This window comes from Phoxinus phoxinus (genome assembly GCF_949152265.1).
Source record: "Phoxinus phoxinus genome assembly, chromosome: 22".
Lineage (NCBI taxonomy): Eukaryota > Metazoa > Chordata > Actinopteri > Cypriniformes > Leuciscidae > Phoxinus > Phoxinus phoxinus.
Window position 1 is genome coordinate 59690 of NC_136897.1, and position 17912 is coordinate 77601.

Genomic DNA, 17912 nt, shown 5'->3' on the forward strand with positions numbered 1-17912 from the left:
GCTTTGAAAGAATCTGTATTGTAAAAAGCGCTGTATAAATAAAGCTGACATGACTTGAGTAGTGTGAGTACACCCGAAAACAGTGATAGTGCAAGAACACACTCAGTACAGCGCAGTCTATACACAGGCGAGCAGATGAACGTAGAACGTAAACGCTAAATGCTAAAGCATGTTCTTTATAGTGAACCCGAGGCTTTCTGAAGCGTTTCAGGCTTTCATCCAATTGTGCCGAAAAACGGTTCATTACTGGAAGCTTTTAGTACGATATGCGCATTAGCGACATCTGGTGGTCAGACTTGTTTTCTTCACAATATCTATCAAATCACCAGCAGAAAAAGCATGTGACCAAACAAAGCTTAGGATGTCCGACATGCAAGAAATAAATCAATCTGGGATCAATACAGTTCTGGATCTAATCTCATCTAATCTAAATTAATTTGAGCCAATGAGAGCACAACTCGTCATGTGTAGCCCGGTCAACGGAAATGGGAATACATTTTCTTTATGGTTTAATGGTTTTCTATGGAAAACGCTGAATGTTGCATTCATGTTCTGGTTCATCTGCTCGCCTCTATATAGTCTGCATCATCAATAAACTGTGGGATATATTGAGTCTAATCTTTAAATATCACTGTTTTTTGTTGTCAGGTGTTATAACGCATAACTATTTTTGATTGCTATTACATTCACACTTGGAGCTTTCAAATAAGCATAAGCATTAAGATTTGTCAATAAAGCGATTATATTCTTGAGAATGGCACAGTTCTAACAATCTAGAGACGACCATTCGATTGCCTTCAGTTCTTCAATTCATTGTTTGCTGTTATGTTATGAAATAAATTTAGCATGGTCATCAGACATGCTCTATGTTTCTGGCGGCGACCACAAGCACACTCAATAGACCAGAACACTCCCAGTCCACTCGAAGCTGCCGGTGTGGAGTCCCGGCTCCTCCTGCACGTTTCCCAGTAATAATGATGAAGCACACATGAGCTTTGGTCACTCTGATCCCTGTACGTCTGTCAAAGGCTCGGAGCGCTGCTGTTTAAAGACTTGGGCTGGAAATGTCAGAGCAAACACACCGTGGCCTTGTGTTCATCTGTGTGACAGCTCTGCAACCCTGTTCTGGGAACCCTGCTGTGTGCCAGTCCTGTGAACTTACACAAGCTTCTGCCGAGTTAGCATGGACTAGATCATAATAAGAGCAAACCACAAAGTAAAGTATTCTTGTTTGTTTGTTTGTGAGTTTTTATCAAAAGCAGACAATTCATAACCAGCAACATGAATGTTTAAGAACACAGTAAATGCAGTTACCTTTGAAGTTTACTCGAAAGAAAATGTTAAATTAACGAATGGTGCCATTTACATTAAGTGTCTCTACTAGTATGTACTAACATGTAAATTAACCAATTGATAAAATCTTAGTGTACATACATGTTTTCACATTATAAAAAAAAAATACCTGCAAGTAATTCCATCTATAATTACAATGTTGACCTTTAACCCTCCCCATACCGGCACTAACCTTACCAGTATCCACATCAATAACAACTTACTATAGTAATAACAGTAAATTATGCATAATTACATACATGCAACTAACCCTAAACAAACCCTACGATACATGTAGTTGATTAATATTATTCAATATTTAAATGTAATGTGGTGGCAATTTTATGATATTCTTTGATCTTTAGTAAAATATAGATGATTCAAAGAATGTCATATGTGTGTCTCCCACTTTTAGTGAGAGAAGATTGTGTTTATGTACCTGGGGAGGCAGAAGGGGGAGACGCTCCAGAGAACAGACGAGCAAGGACCTCTGACCTAGATGTCAGAAGGCCATTTGGTGCAGGGGGGCTTAGTGGGCCAACTAGTGACGAATCTAAACTAGTGTTATGGCTTCCTTGTCTATGGAAAACTACTGGGAGGAAAACTACTGGGAGGAAAACTACTGGATGGAAAACTACTGGATGGAAAACAACTGTGAGGAAGGCTCTGGGGGGAAGAAGGCCTTGAAACTAAGATACAAGCTAGTTGAGTCTGTCCGAGGGTGAGTCACTCTTCTGCACAGGGTAACAACTGTGTATTAGACTGCTCCTATTCTTGCAAGAATAAATACTTCTATTTTATAATTTGACTCTGAGTGTCTCTTACGCAGGGATGTTTGTTTGATGAATTTTTGCCACAACAGTAACTTTAACAAGGACACCTTACAATGAAGTGTAATTCATTTTTTTTTAACGTTGTAGTTAAAGACACCTTACTAGGTGAGGCGAAATTTAATAAAGCGAGGCCAATTTAATAAACACATATGCTGTGATTTATTAATTAATCACACTGAATATGGTTTATCAGCAATTATTTAGAGTCTAATATTATTCCTGAATATGGATGGCTGATCTTCTGAGATTTGATATTCCCAGTTCCCAGTTAATGCAACAATATATGGTAAAAGTCTCTTTATATGGAGTAATAAAGCACATCTGTGACTCGGTCATCTCAATGACAGCGAGTGACCACAGCGAAGGAGACGGTCAGAAACAGAACATTAGCCCCAATCCTGTGACCATCAGCTGCTCCTCTGCACGGACGCTCTCCGCGTTTGTGAGATGTTTTACAGTAAAGTATCTATACATGAACAGCTGTAAATATATTGACGAGTAGATTCCTGTGCCTTTCTGTTTTCCGAGTCCCGAAGAGACCAAATCTGTGCAACTTTATCCAACAATGGACATCTCCAGCTTTTCTTTCATTCTTATGTTTGCATGGATGATGAACACGAGGACACTTCAGTCCCCCCCCAGTCTCGGAGTTCACACAGATCTGCACGGCGACTCACACACACGGTTCTGGCCTCAGGACTCCTTCTCTTCGGGACGTCCCAGAATCCTCCTGGCTCTCTGGATCTCACCATCAGAGACGGCCAGTTCTGTCTCGCCGGGTCCTGGTGACCCCTGATCTCCAGATCAGCGCTCAACGAAACGCAGGTTGATCGGTCTCTCTGGAACCAGTAGAGTCCTGGTCATCGGACGGACTGTGTCGTTCTCTTTTGCCGGCTCCACATCAAAGTGCATTAAAATCTGTGAGAGGAAAATGTGTCATGAGTCATAGAAACACAGGAGCCTGGAGCAGGACGACAGAAGTGCAGGTTTGAGTGCAGAATAGATACCCTGGAAAGCGCCAGGTAAAGCTCCAGCTCAGCGATGCGCCGGCCGATGCAGCTGCGCTTGCCCACGCCGAAGGGAACCGAGGCGAACGGATGGTTTCCCTCGGAGCGACTCAACCAGCGCTGCGGGACGAAGGAGTCCGGGTCTCGGAAGTGTTTCGGGTCGCGGGACGTGGCGTAGTGGCAGAGAGTGATCAGAGTCTGAAGGGTTGATCACACACACGCCTGTAAACACCAGCTTCACCAACTGCACATGTAGAGTTTTAAAGCACAAAAGCTGCACTCACGTTTCTAGGGATGAGATATCCTCCAACTTTAATATCTTTGTCTGGGATGACTCTCGCATTGGCCGGAATCACAGGATAGAGCCTGGAAAAGTTCCAGTACTTCATTTTATATAGTGAACTCATCAAAAGAGAAGGAATGGATAAACTGTGTTAGACAGAAGAGTGAATGCCCAAAACTTCAGTCCTCCTACCTGAGGATTTCCTTGATCACGGCCTTCATGAGAGGCATGGCAGCGACGTCGCCTGCGTTTGGGACGCTCCGGTCCTTCATCACGCTCAGAACCTCGTCCCGCAGAGCCTTCTGGACCCCCTGATGCCGAGACAGCTCGTACAGGGACCAGGACAGCGTGCTGGAGATCTACAGCGGGAATTAGACACAAACAACATCAGGAATTTGTATTTGGACACACAACCTCAGTCTTTACTAGAATATCAGCCTGATATTATGTATGAGTTATGGGTTAGGGTGTAGAGGTGTGTGTAGGGTTAGGGTCTAGAGTTAGGGTTAGGGTGTAGAGGTGTGTGTAGGGTTAGGGTGTAGAGGTGTGTGTAGGGTTAGGGTCTAGAGTTATGGGTTAGGGTGTAGAGGTGTGTGTAGGGTTAGGGTGTAGAGGTGTGTGTAGGGTTAGGGTCTAGAGTTAGGGTTAGGGTTAGGGTCTAGAGTTATGGGTTAGGGTGTAGAGGTGTGTGTAGGGTTAGGGTGTAGAGGTGTGTGTAGGGTTAGGGTGTAGAGGTGTGTGTTACGTTAGGGTCAGGGTTAGGGTCTAGAGGTGTGTGTAGGGTTAGGGTCTAGAGGTGTGTGTGTGTGTGTAGGGTTAGGGTTAGGGTCTAGAGGTGTGGGTTAGGGTCTAGAGGTGTGTGTGTGTGTGTGTGTGTGTGTGTGTGTGTGTGTGTGTGTGTGTGTGTGTGTGTGTGTGTGTGTGTGTGTGTGTAGGGTTAGGATCAGGGTTAGGGTCTAGAGGTGTGTGTAGGGTTAGGGTCAGGGTCTAGAGGTGTGTGTGTGTGTGTGTGTGTGTGTGTGTGTGTGTGTGTGTGTGTGTGTGTGTGTGTGTGTGTGTGGTTGTGTGTGTGTGTGTAGGGTTAGGGTCAGGGTCAGGGTTAGGGTTAGGGTCTAGAGGTGTGTGTGTGTGTAGGGTTAGGGTCAGGGTTAGGGTCTAGAGGTGTGTGTAGGGTTAGGGTCAGGGTCTAGAGGTGTGTGTGTGTGTGTGTGTGTGTGTGTGTGTGTGTGTGTGTGTGTGAGAGTGTAGGGTTAGGGTTAGGGTCAGGGTCTAGAGGTGTGCGTAGGGTTAGGGTTAGGGTTAGGGTCAGGGTCTAGAGGTGTGTGTAGGGTTAGTGTCAGGGTCTAGAGGTGTGTGTGTGTGTGTGTGTGTGTGTGTGTGTGTGTGTGTGTGTGTGTAGGGTTAGGGTCAGGGTCTAGAGGTGTGTGTAGGGTTAGGGTTAGGGTCAGGGTCTAGAGGTGTGGGTGCAGCATCGCGCAAAAGTAGAGTTAAAGTTAATTGGTCTGAATAAAGACTCTTGTCTTGTGTAGAGCTGCTGAAAGCTAAAACTGAATAAGTCTCATATTTGATGAAGTTAGCATCACTGATTCGGTTTATTACTGTGAATCTGCTGTTAACCCATCTGTACGGTGTAAATCGCTGTAGAAAACTTAACCAAGGCCATTGTAGAAAGCCTGTGAAGTGTACAACGGGTTGGATAACCCAGTCATTATAAAGGCTACTGATATGACTGGTAGACATGAATGTCAACAGATTCGTCACAAGTAAAACTCATTTACTTAGGTGTAAAACTTCTTAATTAAGGTCCACGTCAGGGCTGTTGCTAGGGTCGGAAGATATAAGGAGTTTTGCCGCTGACAACAAGACCCCCCAGATATATTTAATATTTAACTATTAAAGAAATAAAAAAAATGTATTTCAATGAATGATTCAATAACTCACTTATAAAGACTTCACTTGTTTCGAAGTTTATTTCAAAAGGTGATTTACTTCAGTGTTTATATCTGAACTTTAAACTTTTATTCCAGTACTTCTATGATAATCTGAAGGATTGTAAAACAGAATTAATGATAGTGTGTGTTGAAAAGAGTTTGTGAAGCGGTTTCATATCTATACATGACAACGGCTCTCTCTGGATCAGAACTCAGATCTGAATGTTCGCTGTGATCAGACCAATCAAAGCTTTAATAGACAGAGCCGAATCTCTGTCATCAGAAGGAGGGGCTTCATAGAGACAGGAAGTAAACAGAGCGTTACTGACAGACTGGGAAGAGAGGAGCCGCAACAATGGAGAATACGAGGAGAATAATCAACATTCAAGCAGGAGAACCGGTTCTAGTCGAGCCTGAACTACAGCAAGGGTGTAACACCGTGTCCTAACTACACGCAACGCGACGCTGCGACACGCGATAAAGGGTATATTTTCCATGTTAATCAGAGTTTTTGTCCTAACCAGACGCGACGGCGACACGCGAAGTTTCTAATTTAGAAACGGTTCCTATTTCTGCGACGTCGCGGCTGACAGATCCGCCCACACAGAGATCTCATTGAATAAACTGATTGTCATATAAAGAGATTACACTGGTTATGAGTACACATTATTTATTTTTGGTTAAAAATAGGTCACTGCGCCACAAGCGATAATGGATAATTTACCTCAGATTTTGAAAGCATATAATATAGCGTTCAAACTGAATTCTATGCAAACATACGGTACTTCATAACAAAATTAGGCAATGAGTATATTTTGTTAATGTTTGATTTTTAATAATGTTATTTCTTGATTTGATTATGTCCTTACCCATTTCCAATGCGAGTGCGGGCCAGCAGTGCGCTTTCACAGAGAGACTCCGCCCACACGCTGTTCTGAATGGCTGTGGTTTTTTGATTGACGTGTGGCGTCTCACAGTCGCGTCGCGTCTAGTGTGGACAGACACACTTGCTGTCGCTGGAATTTTATCGCGTCGCGTGTAGTTAGGACACGGTGTAAGAGGGCAGAATAGATCCTCTTTAAACTCGCAATAACCCTGTTTTGCTGATAAGCAGTTTTAAGTCCTTGTATTAAAAGATGAATCTGAGATTTACATTTTTATTTTATTTTATGGGTATGTTCTGAATGGACATATGGTATTAATTTAATTTGTGTAGATCTCAATAATGTCATTTTAAAAACCCTGCTAATGCCCTGTTTAATGCCACAGGGCTGATGAAGGAGATTCATACTAACCCTAACCAGACTGATAAAAAAGGAACATCATTTTCCTATGGAGTTGAAAATAATCTGTCAGTCTGTACTGGAAAGTGTGATCAGAATATGTTCTGTCCACTTGGTACGGGGATCTTTCTGTAAAATCAAAGGTACTATATATTTTTCGAATTTCGATTAAAATGATTGGACTGAAAGACTATCCGTATTCAGACTCTGTATGAGCAATGCACATTAAAGGAGGCAAAAAGGATTTTAAGCGAGCCGTCTTCTGTCCTCTCCCGCTCTTATGGACCGTCGGGAAGAAGGTACAGAACTCTCCGCTGTAACCAGAACAGGTTCAGAAGCTCTTTCGGACCGCAATCAATTAGACTGTTGAACATGAATTAGTGAAGTCTCTTTATTTTTATGTGTATGATGTGTACAATATTTTGTGTAATTTTTTAATGTATGAGGTTTTGGGGAAATGCTGGCTATTGGAGTCCGTCACAAATTTCCCTATCAGGGACACTAAAGTATATTTCATTGATTCATACCGTGTCGACGCCAGCGAGGAGCAGCTCCGTCACATTACTGTACACAGACTTCAGCGGCACGCCGGCCTGAGACAGATAGTAGGTCAGGTATCGTCCCTCCAGACGCTCTCCTCGAGACATCTTCTGCCTCTCCTCCTCAAGACGCTGATCGATGTGACCTTTCGCTGTGATGACAGAAAGAGTTTCAAAATCTCACACATCATGAAGGACTTTACAATCCACATCATTACGGCCAGAGTTCAGATGAGAAACATCCACATGACATTTCCAGCATTTAATACAGCATTTAATTAGTATACATGCTTTCTCCACAAAAACACTTTCTTCTTGACACTAATGTATAGAGATTGAAATAGATTGTATATAGATTAGATTGAACTGCATGTCAGCTTGTTGTTTTGCTCAAGAGTATGATCTTTTTAAGTCCACATGTCAAACTCATAAAACTATTCTTCTAACCACAGGTAAAGAGATATACGTCCAGACTAACACCTCTGCAATGCGGCTTGGGATTGTTTGTTGGAACTATGATTTAACTATGTTAGTAATGATGAAAGTTGCATCCACAGCTGGCTAATAGTGCTTTGGGGAAACACACCCCGGTTGCCAATATTACTTTTTCAAAGAATAATTTCCCCCTTCCACCAGAGCTTTTAAAACTACATGCACCATACTTGTTTGAAAGTTTTAACGTCTTTGATGTTTGATGGTTTTTACAGACGGATATCTTTGAAATGTCGACTTTATACATTTACATTTATTCATTTAGCTGATGCTTTCATTCAAAGAGATTTACAAATGCCACTTGACTTACAAATATAAACTGCTTTATAAAACACTTAATTTCCTAGAATGCAAATTCCCATTGAATTTCACAAGTTTCAAGTTGAATCCCAATTCCTACAAGATTTAATTAATAATAATAATTCGTTACATTTATATACGCTTTTTCTGAGACCTCAAAGCGCTTTACATAGAGGGGGGGGGGGGGGGGGTCTCCTCAACCAGCAGTGTGCAGCTCCACCTGATGATGCGATGGCGGCCATACTGCGCCAGAACACCCACCACACACACCACACACACACACACACCACACACACACCACACACACACACACACCACACACACACACACACACACACACACACACACACCACACACACACCACACACACACACACACACACACACACCACACACACACACACACACACACACACACACACACACACACACACACACCACACCACACACACACACACACACACACCACACACACACACACACACACACACACACACACACACACCACACACACCACACACACACACCACACACACCACACACACACACACACACACACACACACACACCACACACACACACCACACACACACACACACACACACACACCAAACACACCACACACACACACACACACACACACACACACACCACACACACACACACACCACACACCACACACCCCTACTCTTTTCGGAGGACATCCTGGGATTTTTAATGACCACAGAGAGGCAGGACCTCGGTCTAACGTCTCATCCGAAGGACGGCTCTTTGACAGTATAGTGTCCCGTCTCTACACTGGGGCGTTAGGACCCACACACACCACAGGGTGAGCGCCCCCTGCTGGCAGTATAGTGTCCCGTCTCTACACTGGGGTGTTAGGACCCACACACACCACAGGGTGAGCGCCCCCTGCTGGCAGTATAGTGTCCTGTCTCTACACTGGGGCGTTAGGACCCACACACACCACAGGGTGAGCGCCCCCTGCTGGCAGTATAGTGTCCCGTCTCTACACTGGGGTGTTAGGACCCACACACACCACAGGGTGAGCGCCCCCTGCTGGCAGTATAGTGTCCCGTCTCTACACTGGGGCGTTAGGACCCACACACACCTCTGGCAGTATAGTGTCCCGTCTCTACACTGGGGCGTTAGGACCCACACACACCACAGGGTGAGCGCCCCCTGCTGGCAGTATAGTGTCCTGTCTCTACACTGGGGCGTTAGGACCCACACACACCACAGGGTGAGCGACCCCTGCTGGCAGTATAGTGTCCCGTCTCTACACTGGGGCGTTAGGACCCACACACACCTCAGGGTGAGCGACCCGGGCTGGCAGTATAGTGTCCCGTCTCTACACTGGGGTGTTAGGACCCACACACACCACAGGGTGAGCGCCCCCTGCTGGCAGTATAGTGTCCCTTCTCTCCACTGGGGCGTTAGGACCCACACACACCTCAGGGTGAGCGCCCCCTGCTGGCAGTATAGTGTCCCGTCTCTACACTGGGGCGTTAGGACCCACACACACCTCAGGGTGAGCGCCCCCTGCTGGCAGTATAGTGTCCCTTCTCTCCACTGGGGCGTTAGGACCCACACACACCTCAGGGTGAGCGCCCCCTGCTGGCAGTATAGTGTCTCCGTCACTACACTGGGGTGTTAGGACCCACACACACCTCAGGGTGAGCGCCCCCTGCTGGCCTCACTAACACCTCTTCCAGCAGAGACCTGGTGTTCCCAGGAGTCTCCCATCCAGACACTGACCCGCTCAGCTCCAGTGGGACACCGGTCTTGGGCTACAGGGGGTCAGGGCTGCTGGCTAAATTTAAATTCAATTTCACACTCCTTAATTAAAGGGAGCCAATTCCGAACCCAGTAACCTTTAACCTCTTCTATGCTGTCGGACACTCACCGAACCGGAACATGTCGTCCCAGCAGCGACAGAAGGTTTCCCAGGGTTTGGGAAGGAGCCGGTGGAGCCACTGAGGCATCGCCATCGTGAGGAGAGTCATGACAAACATGCTGTTGATGGACTGGATGAAGCGCTCCGTCTCCACCGGAACCACTGGGTCGAGGCAGCCGATCCTGGACTCGAACAGCACCGAGGAAATCCCTTCAGGGAAGAGCAGAAGAGAGAAAACAGTGTAAGTCCTAGAGCACTCCACAAACTCTGGTGTATCTGATAAACCGTTTACTGGTTCTTCAGGGGTGTCAGTGCTTCACCTTCCAGACCGAAGCGGTAGAACTCGGCCGAGACGTCGGACACGAGGCCGCTAGCGTTCTCCCGCTGGCGTAGCCTGAGCTTCTCCACGAGGTCCGTGACGACGGAGTTCAGCGTGAGGTCATACGCCTCCACAGCTTTGGGTCGTAGCATGTGTTTCCCCAGCAGACGGCGCACGCTCTGCCACTCCTCGCCTTCACTGAACACACACACACAACCGAGGGATCAATGACTACAAGCATACCATAAATCACAAGCAAAGGATGACGCTTCTAACCCCATCTACTATGAGAATGGCTGAAATCTTCAGACAAGAGAATCAGACAACTCTCAGAACACAGTAATATCAGCCCGGCGGACTGTGACCGTGTGTGATTATAGCATATGTGGATAACAGCGATCTCTGCTGATATCTGGACTCATGACTGATGTGATGCGACTCATCTCTTCTTAAGCATTAAAGCTAATTAACAGTAAAGCCTAACCCATCAGCAGCGATAACAACACCGTGCTCAGACTCGCATTTCATATAATTCACTTACATTAAAAGAACATTATGGACTACTTTTAAGATGACCCTTTTTGAAGTCAGCCAGTTATCGTATGGAAAGGTTTTGTAGATAAAGTCATAATGGAGTGAGAAACGCACATTTGGCACCTGATTACGCTTGTACTCACGCTGTCAGGAGTCCGAAGCCTTCTCCCCGGAGCCGCCGGTAATCCTTCCAGGACGAGAGATCGGACCGCATGGGCTGAGGACCCTCCTGACGCAGAACCTGCTCGATCAGATCCGGTTCTGCCACGTGAACCGTCAGGATGGGTCCGAATCTGGCCTTCCACACCGGCCCGTACTTACTCCTGCCCTCCAGCTGCAATCACAGCCACACATCATTCATGAGCTTATCATTCATGAGCTTATCATTCATCAGCTTATCATTCATGAGCTTATCATTCATGAGCTTATCATTCATCAGTTTATCATTCATGAGCTTATCATTCATGAGCTTATCATTCATCAGTTTATCATTCATGAGCTTATCATTCATGAGCTTATCATTCATCAGCTTATCATTCAATGGTTTATCATTCATGAGCTTATCATTCATGAGCTTATCATTCATGAGCTTATCATTCATCAGCTTATCATTCAATGGTTTATCATTCATCAGCTTATCATTCAATGGTTTATCATTCATCAGCTTATCATTCATCAGCTTATCATTCATCAGTTTATCATTCATGAGCTTATCATTCATGAGCTTATCATTCAATGGTTTATCATTCATCAGCTTATCATTCATCAGCTTATCATTCATCAGCTTATCATTCAATGGTTTATCATTCATCAGCTTATCATTCATGAGCTTATCATTCATCAGCTTATCATTCAATGGTTTATCATTCATCAGCTTATCATTCATGAGCTTATCATTCATCAGCTTATCATTCAATGGTTTATCATTCATCAGCTTATCATTCAATGGTTTATCATTCATGAGCTTATCATTCATCAGTTTATCATTCATCAGCTTATCATTCATCAGCTTATCATTTATCAGCTTATCATTCATGAGCTTATCATTCATGAGCTTATCATTCATGAGCTTATCATTCATCAGTTTATCATTCATGAGCTTATCATTCATGAGCTTATCATTCATCAGTTTATCATTCATGAGCTTATCATTCATCAGTTTATCATTCATGAGCTTATCATTCATCAGTTTATCATTCATGAGCTTATCATTCATCAGTTTATCATTCATCAGCTTATCATTCATCAGCTTATCATTCATCAGTTTATCATTCATCAGTTTATCATTCATCAGTTTATCATTCATCAGTTTATCATTCATCAGTTTATCATTCATCAGCTTATCATTCATGAGCTTATCATTCATCAGCTTATCATTTATCAGCTTATCATTCATGAGCTTATCATTCATCAGTTTATCATTCATGAGCTTATCATTCATCAGTTTATCATTCATGAGCTTATCATTCATCAGTTTATCATTCATCAGCTTATCATTTATCAGCTTATCATTCATCAGTTTATCATTCATCAGCTTATCATTCATCAGTTTATCATTCATGAGCTTATCATTCATCAGTTTATCATTCATGAGCTTATCATTCATCAGTTTATCATTCATCAGCTTATCATTCATCAGTTTATCATTCATCAGCTTATCATTTATCAGCTTATCATTTATCAGCTTATCATTCATCAGCTTATCATTCATCAGTTTATCATTCATCAGCTTATCATTCATCAGTTTATCATTCATCAGCTTATCATTCATCAGTTTATCATTCATCAGCTTATCATTCATCAGTTTATCATTCATCAGTTTATCATTCATGAGCTTATCATTCATCAGTTTATCATTCATCAGCTTATCATTCATCAGTTTATCATTCATCAGCTTATCATTCATCAGCTTATCATTTATCAGCTTATCATTCATCAGCTTATCATTCATCAGTTTATCATTCATCAGTTTATCATTCATGAGCTTATCATTCATCAGCTTATCATTTATCAGCTTATCATTCATGAGCTTATCATTCATCAGTTTATCATTCATGAGCTTATCATTCATCAGTTTATCATTCATGAGCTTATCATTCATCAGCTTATCATTCATCAGTTTATCATTCATGAGCTTATCATTCATCAGTTTATCATTCATCAGTTTATCATTCATGAGCTTATCATTCATGAGCTTATCATTCATGAGCTTATCATTCATCAGCTTATCATTTATCAGCTTATCATTCATCAGTTTATCATTCATGAGCTTATCATTCATCAGTTTATCATTCATGAGCTTATCATTCATCAGTTTATCATTCATGAGCTTATCATTCATCAGCTTATCATTTATCAGCTTATCATTCATCAGCTTATCATTCATCAGCTTATCATTCATCAGCTTATCATTCATCAGCTTATCATTCATGAGCTTATCATTCATGAGCTTATCATTCATGAGCTTATCATTCATGAGCTTATCATTCATCAGTTTATCATTCATGAGCTTATCATTCATGAGCTTATCATTCATCAGCTTATCATTCATGAGCTTATCATTCATGAGCTTATCATTCATGAGCTTATCATTCATGAGCTTATCATTCATGAGCTTATCATTCATGAGCTTATCATTCATGAGCTTATCATTCATCAGCTTATCATTTATGAGCTTATCATTCATGAGCTTATCATTCATGAGCTTATCATTCATGAGCTTATCATTCATGAGCTTATCATTCATGAGCTTATCATTCATGAGCTTATCATTCATGAGCTTATCATTCATCAGTTTATCATTCATGAGCTTATCATTCATGAGCTTATCATTCATCAGCTTATCATTCATGAGCTTATCATTCATGAGCTTATCATTCATGAGCTTATCATTTATCAGCTTATCATTCATAAACTTATCATTCATCAGCTTATCATTCATGAGCTTATCATTCATCAGTTTATCATTCATGAGCTTATCATTCATGAGCTTATCATTCATCAGCTTATCATTCATGAGCTTATCATTCATGAGCTTATCATTCATGAGCTTATCATTCATCAGCTTATCATTCATCAGCTTATCATTCATCAGCTTATCATTCATCAGCTTATCATTCATCAGCTTATCATTCATCAGCTTATCATTTATCAGCTTATCATTCATGAGCTTATCATTCATCAGCTTATCATTCATGAGCTTATCATTCATGAGCTTATCATTCATCAGCTTATCATTCATCAGCTTATCATTCATCAGCTTATCATTCATCAGCTTATCATTCATCAGCTTATCATTCATCAGCTTATCATTCATCAGCTTATCATTCATCAGCTTATCATTCATCAGTTTATCATTCATCAGCTTATCATTCATGAGCTTATCATTCATGAGCTTATCATTCATGAGCTTATCATTCATCAGTTTATCATTCATGAGCTTATCATTCATCAGCTTATCATTCATGAGCTTATCATTCATGAGCTTATCATTCATCAGCTTATCATTCATCAGCTTATCATTTATCAGCTTATCATTCATGAGCTTATCATTTATCAGCTTATCATTCATGAGCTTATCATTCATCAGCTTATCATTCATCAGCTTATCATTCATGAGCTTATCATTCATCAGCTTATCATTCATCAGCTTATCATTCATCAGCTTATCATTCATCAGCTTATCATTCATCAGCTTATCATTCATCAGCTTATCATTCATCAGCTTATCATTCATGAGCTTATCATTCATCAGCTTATCATTCATCAGCTTATCATTCATCAGCTTATCATTCATCAGCTTATCATTTATCAGCTTATCATTCATCAGCTTATCATTCATCAGCTTATCATTCATCAGCTTATCATTCATCAGCTTATCATTCATGAGCTTATCATTCATCAGCTTATCATTCATCAGCTTATCATTCATCAGCTTATCATTCATCAGCTTATCATTCATCAGCTTATCATTCATCAGCTTATCATTCATGAGCTTATCATTCATCAGCTTATCATTCATCAGCTTATCATTCATCAGCTTATCATTCATCAGCTTATCATTCATCAGCTTATCATTCATCAGCTTATCATTCATCAGCTTATCATTCATCAGCTTATCATTCATGAGCTTATCATTCATGAGCTTATCATTCATGAGCTTATCATTCATCAGCTTATCATTCATCAGCTTATCATTCATCAGCTTATCATTCATCAGCTTATCATTCATCAGCTTATCATTCATCAGCTTATCATTCATCAGCTTATCATTCATCAGCTTATCATTCATCAGCTTATCATTCATCAGCTTATCATTCATGAGCTTATCATTCATGAGCTTATCATTCATGAGCTTATCATTCATCAGCTTATCATTCATCAGCTTATCATTCATCAGCTTATCATTCATCAGCTTATCATTCATCAGCTTATCATTCATCAGCTTATCATTCATCAGCTTATCATTCATCAGCTTATCATTCATCAGCTTATCATTCATCAGCTTATCATTCATCAGCTTATCATTCATCAGCTTATCATTGCTCCATTGCTTATTATTGTTCCAGCTGTACACTAATGCACAGAGAAACGATTAACATGATTGGTCTCAGATTTAAAAAACAAACAAACAAAAACAAAAGAGGGATCCCGAAAAAATGTTTAGAGAAAAACAGTGTAAAAAAAGTAACAATTATTAACTAATTAAATATATTAAAATAAATAAATTAAAACTGGATTAAAATAAATAATACAAATTAGATTAATATGCGCAAATGTGTTTTTAAAAAGATTAACATAAATAAGTACACAATAATAATTTAATTTAAACAAATACATTTAAAAGTGCATTACTGGAGAGTGGAGAAACTCAATGCATGTTCACAGGTACTAAATATTTCTCAAATAATATTTTAAATTGGAATGAAATACACTTTCAATTTGTATAAATGAGGTCTTTATACATGAAAACATATAGCTGCATTTTAAATTTTAGAATGAATAATAATGCACTACATGTAGTCGCTGCTGCCAGAATGTGTCATAATTTAATGACTGCAGATGAACATATGGGTCCCTCTTAAAATAAAATAAACATAATAACCATAAGTATCAATATTTGGAAGCAACTCAAATAGGAGTCGAATACGATCCTACTAGATCAAATGAGTTAGTAAGCAGCAGATATCAGTCCGCGCACCTGCATCTGGTGGAGGCGAGTGAGTCCGCGTCTGAAGAACAGATCCCACAGGAACCCCGCGGAAGAAGGTCCGGGCATGTGCTCGAGCGTCTTCACCTGCTGAGACGGGGGCGCGCGCATGACGTCAGCCCACCTGAGCAGAGGGAGCGCGCTCCTGCCGGTCACCTTGAGAGTCTGAGGAAGCATCTTCTCCAGTGCACGCGCGGATCACCTCGCACGCGCTCACCGGTGCTGTGTTTATATCGCACGAGCGCCCTCCTTCCGCGCACACCTTTCTGGGGCTCAGCCAATGGCGTGCAGGGAGCGCGAAAGCCCCGCCCACTGATCTGAGAGATGGACGTGGTCTGACTGATGTTTCATAATGTGATACACGGAAATTTCTCTCACAGCTCTTCAAAGATTAGCACCTAAACTTTTGACTCTTCTGAAATCAATCAATACATTGATGCGCCATGATGTAACCGGAGGACGGGTTATCAAGAAACCTGCACAGACATGACTGTGTCTATTCTCAGATCATTTATCCCACTGGAGCACCTGATCCATAAGCAGACGGCGTTAAAAATAAGAGATAAAAACAGCTTTAAAAATAAAACTATGTATGATTTATTGCTTCACGCAGGTTAATTTCTCTCATATTCATACATAAAGGTTATGATGAGATCCTGACCTGATTCCAGTGGCAGATGTCCATGTGTGCGCAATGAGCTAATATCAACAGTTCTGAGAACTAGTGCGATTCTCTTCTGAACCACAATCCTTTTTCATAGAAAGGCTGGATAGAGAAGCATGTTTGGTGGAATCAAAATCAAAAATATATCTTATAAGAGTTTTGCTGACCACATTATAACAGCCTCGATTACTCTAGATAATCAGGCACAGTAAATGTCAGCTGTATTGGTTTACAAATGCACATAATCAAGTCATGTGTTCATTGACCAAACTAAGCTATAGGATAATGATTAGATTTTAGGCAGTGATCAGTGAAGCTGATATAAGATGGCCGTCTGATGTTGATTTATAGTGGTTTGAGTTCTGTAGGACTGTAGTGATGCTCATGTGTGTCTGTAGTTTGCGGTGTACAGCTGGACACGGAGCAGGAGCTGATACGACTTCTGGTTTCCCAGGGTGGAAACAGGGACAATCAGTGCAGTAATGTTAGCAGAATGATACTCACTTTATAGTGCAGAAATCCTGACGATTGGTTTTGACTCCGGCTGAACAAGTTCAGACAGATGTTTGGCTGAAGATCTGAGTCCCATCACGCCAGGAAGGCGATGCTAATGCGGTTCTCTGGGTTTCATCAGTTGGCTGGACTTTTGTGACTTTAATGGAAGGATTCTAGCTTCTAACATTTAGGGCTTTATAATGCAGATTTGAATTGTAATTGAATACAAAAGGAGGAATGAAAACACTGACAGATCCAAACATAACATTCTGTCTTCCCTTCCTTCCAGAGCCAGGATCCGTTCATCATCGTGACACTTATAGACTGAATTATGGCTTCAGGAACATGCGGTGGAAACAGCGGACCTGCTGAAGGCCTGAATAGTGTGAAATACTGTAATACAAGAGCGAAGATGCAATGAAGACTGCACTGATGTCGCTCTTCACATCCATATCAGCGTTGTGTTTTACTCCACTGCCACTAACACCATGAAAGACTTGAGCACTGGTCAATAGGCTTCTATGTATAGGAATCAGGTGACGGGTGAAGTTATGTGGAGAGAAGGTCACAGGACGACCCAAGAAAAGACCAGAGCGAAAGCAGTCAACGTCCAGTTTAAAGGCAGCAATACTGAGACCATTCCCCCTTCAAAATCATTTATCTATTCATTTGGACAATAATTCTAAGTTTGTAAAGTTTCAAAATGTCTCGCCTTTCTGTTGGCCTGACTGTGTTGATGATGAACGCGAGGAGAACTGACTTCATACAGCCTTGAAGAATCAGCTGGAGATGTAA

At 41.7% G+C, this 17912-nt stretch overlaps 1 protein-coding gene across 1 annotated transcript; it reads right to left on the reverse strand.

The window, feature by feature from the left end:
* Positions 1-2303: 2303 nt before the first annotated feature.
* Positions 2304-16257, reverse strand: cyp27b1 (cytochrome P450, family 27, subfamily B, polypeptide 1). The gene is made up of 9 exons (XM_079598464.1): positions 15950-16257; positions 10893-11083; positions 10217-10413; positions 9906-10106; positions 7197-7360; positions 3648-3814; positions 3457-3538; positions 3173-3370; positions 2304-3083 (listed from the first exon to the last, which is right to left on the reverse strand). Exons 1-9 carry the CDS (start codon positions 16133-16135, stop codon positions 2970-2972), a joined length of 1500 nt encoding a protein of 499 aa, XP_079454590.1. The 5' UTR covers positions 16136-16257; the 3' UTR covers positions 2304-2969.
* Between the last annotated feature and the right edge of the window lie 1655 nt (positions 16258-17912).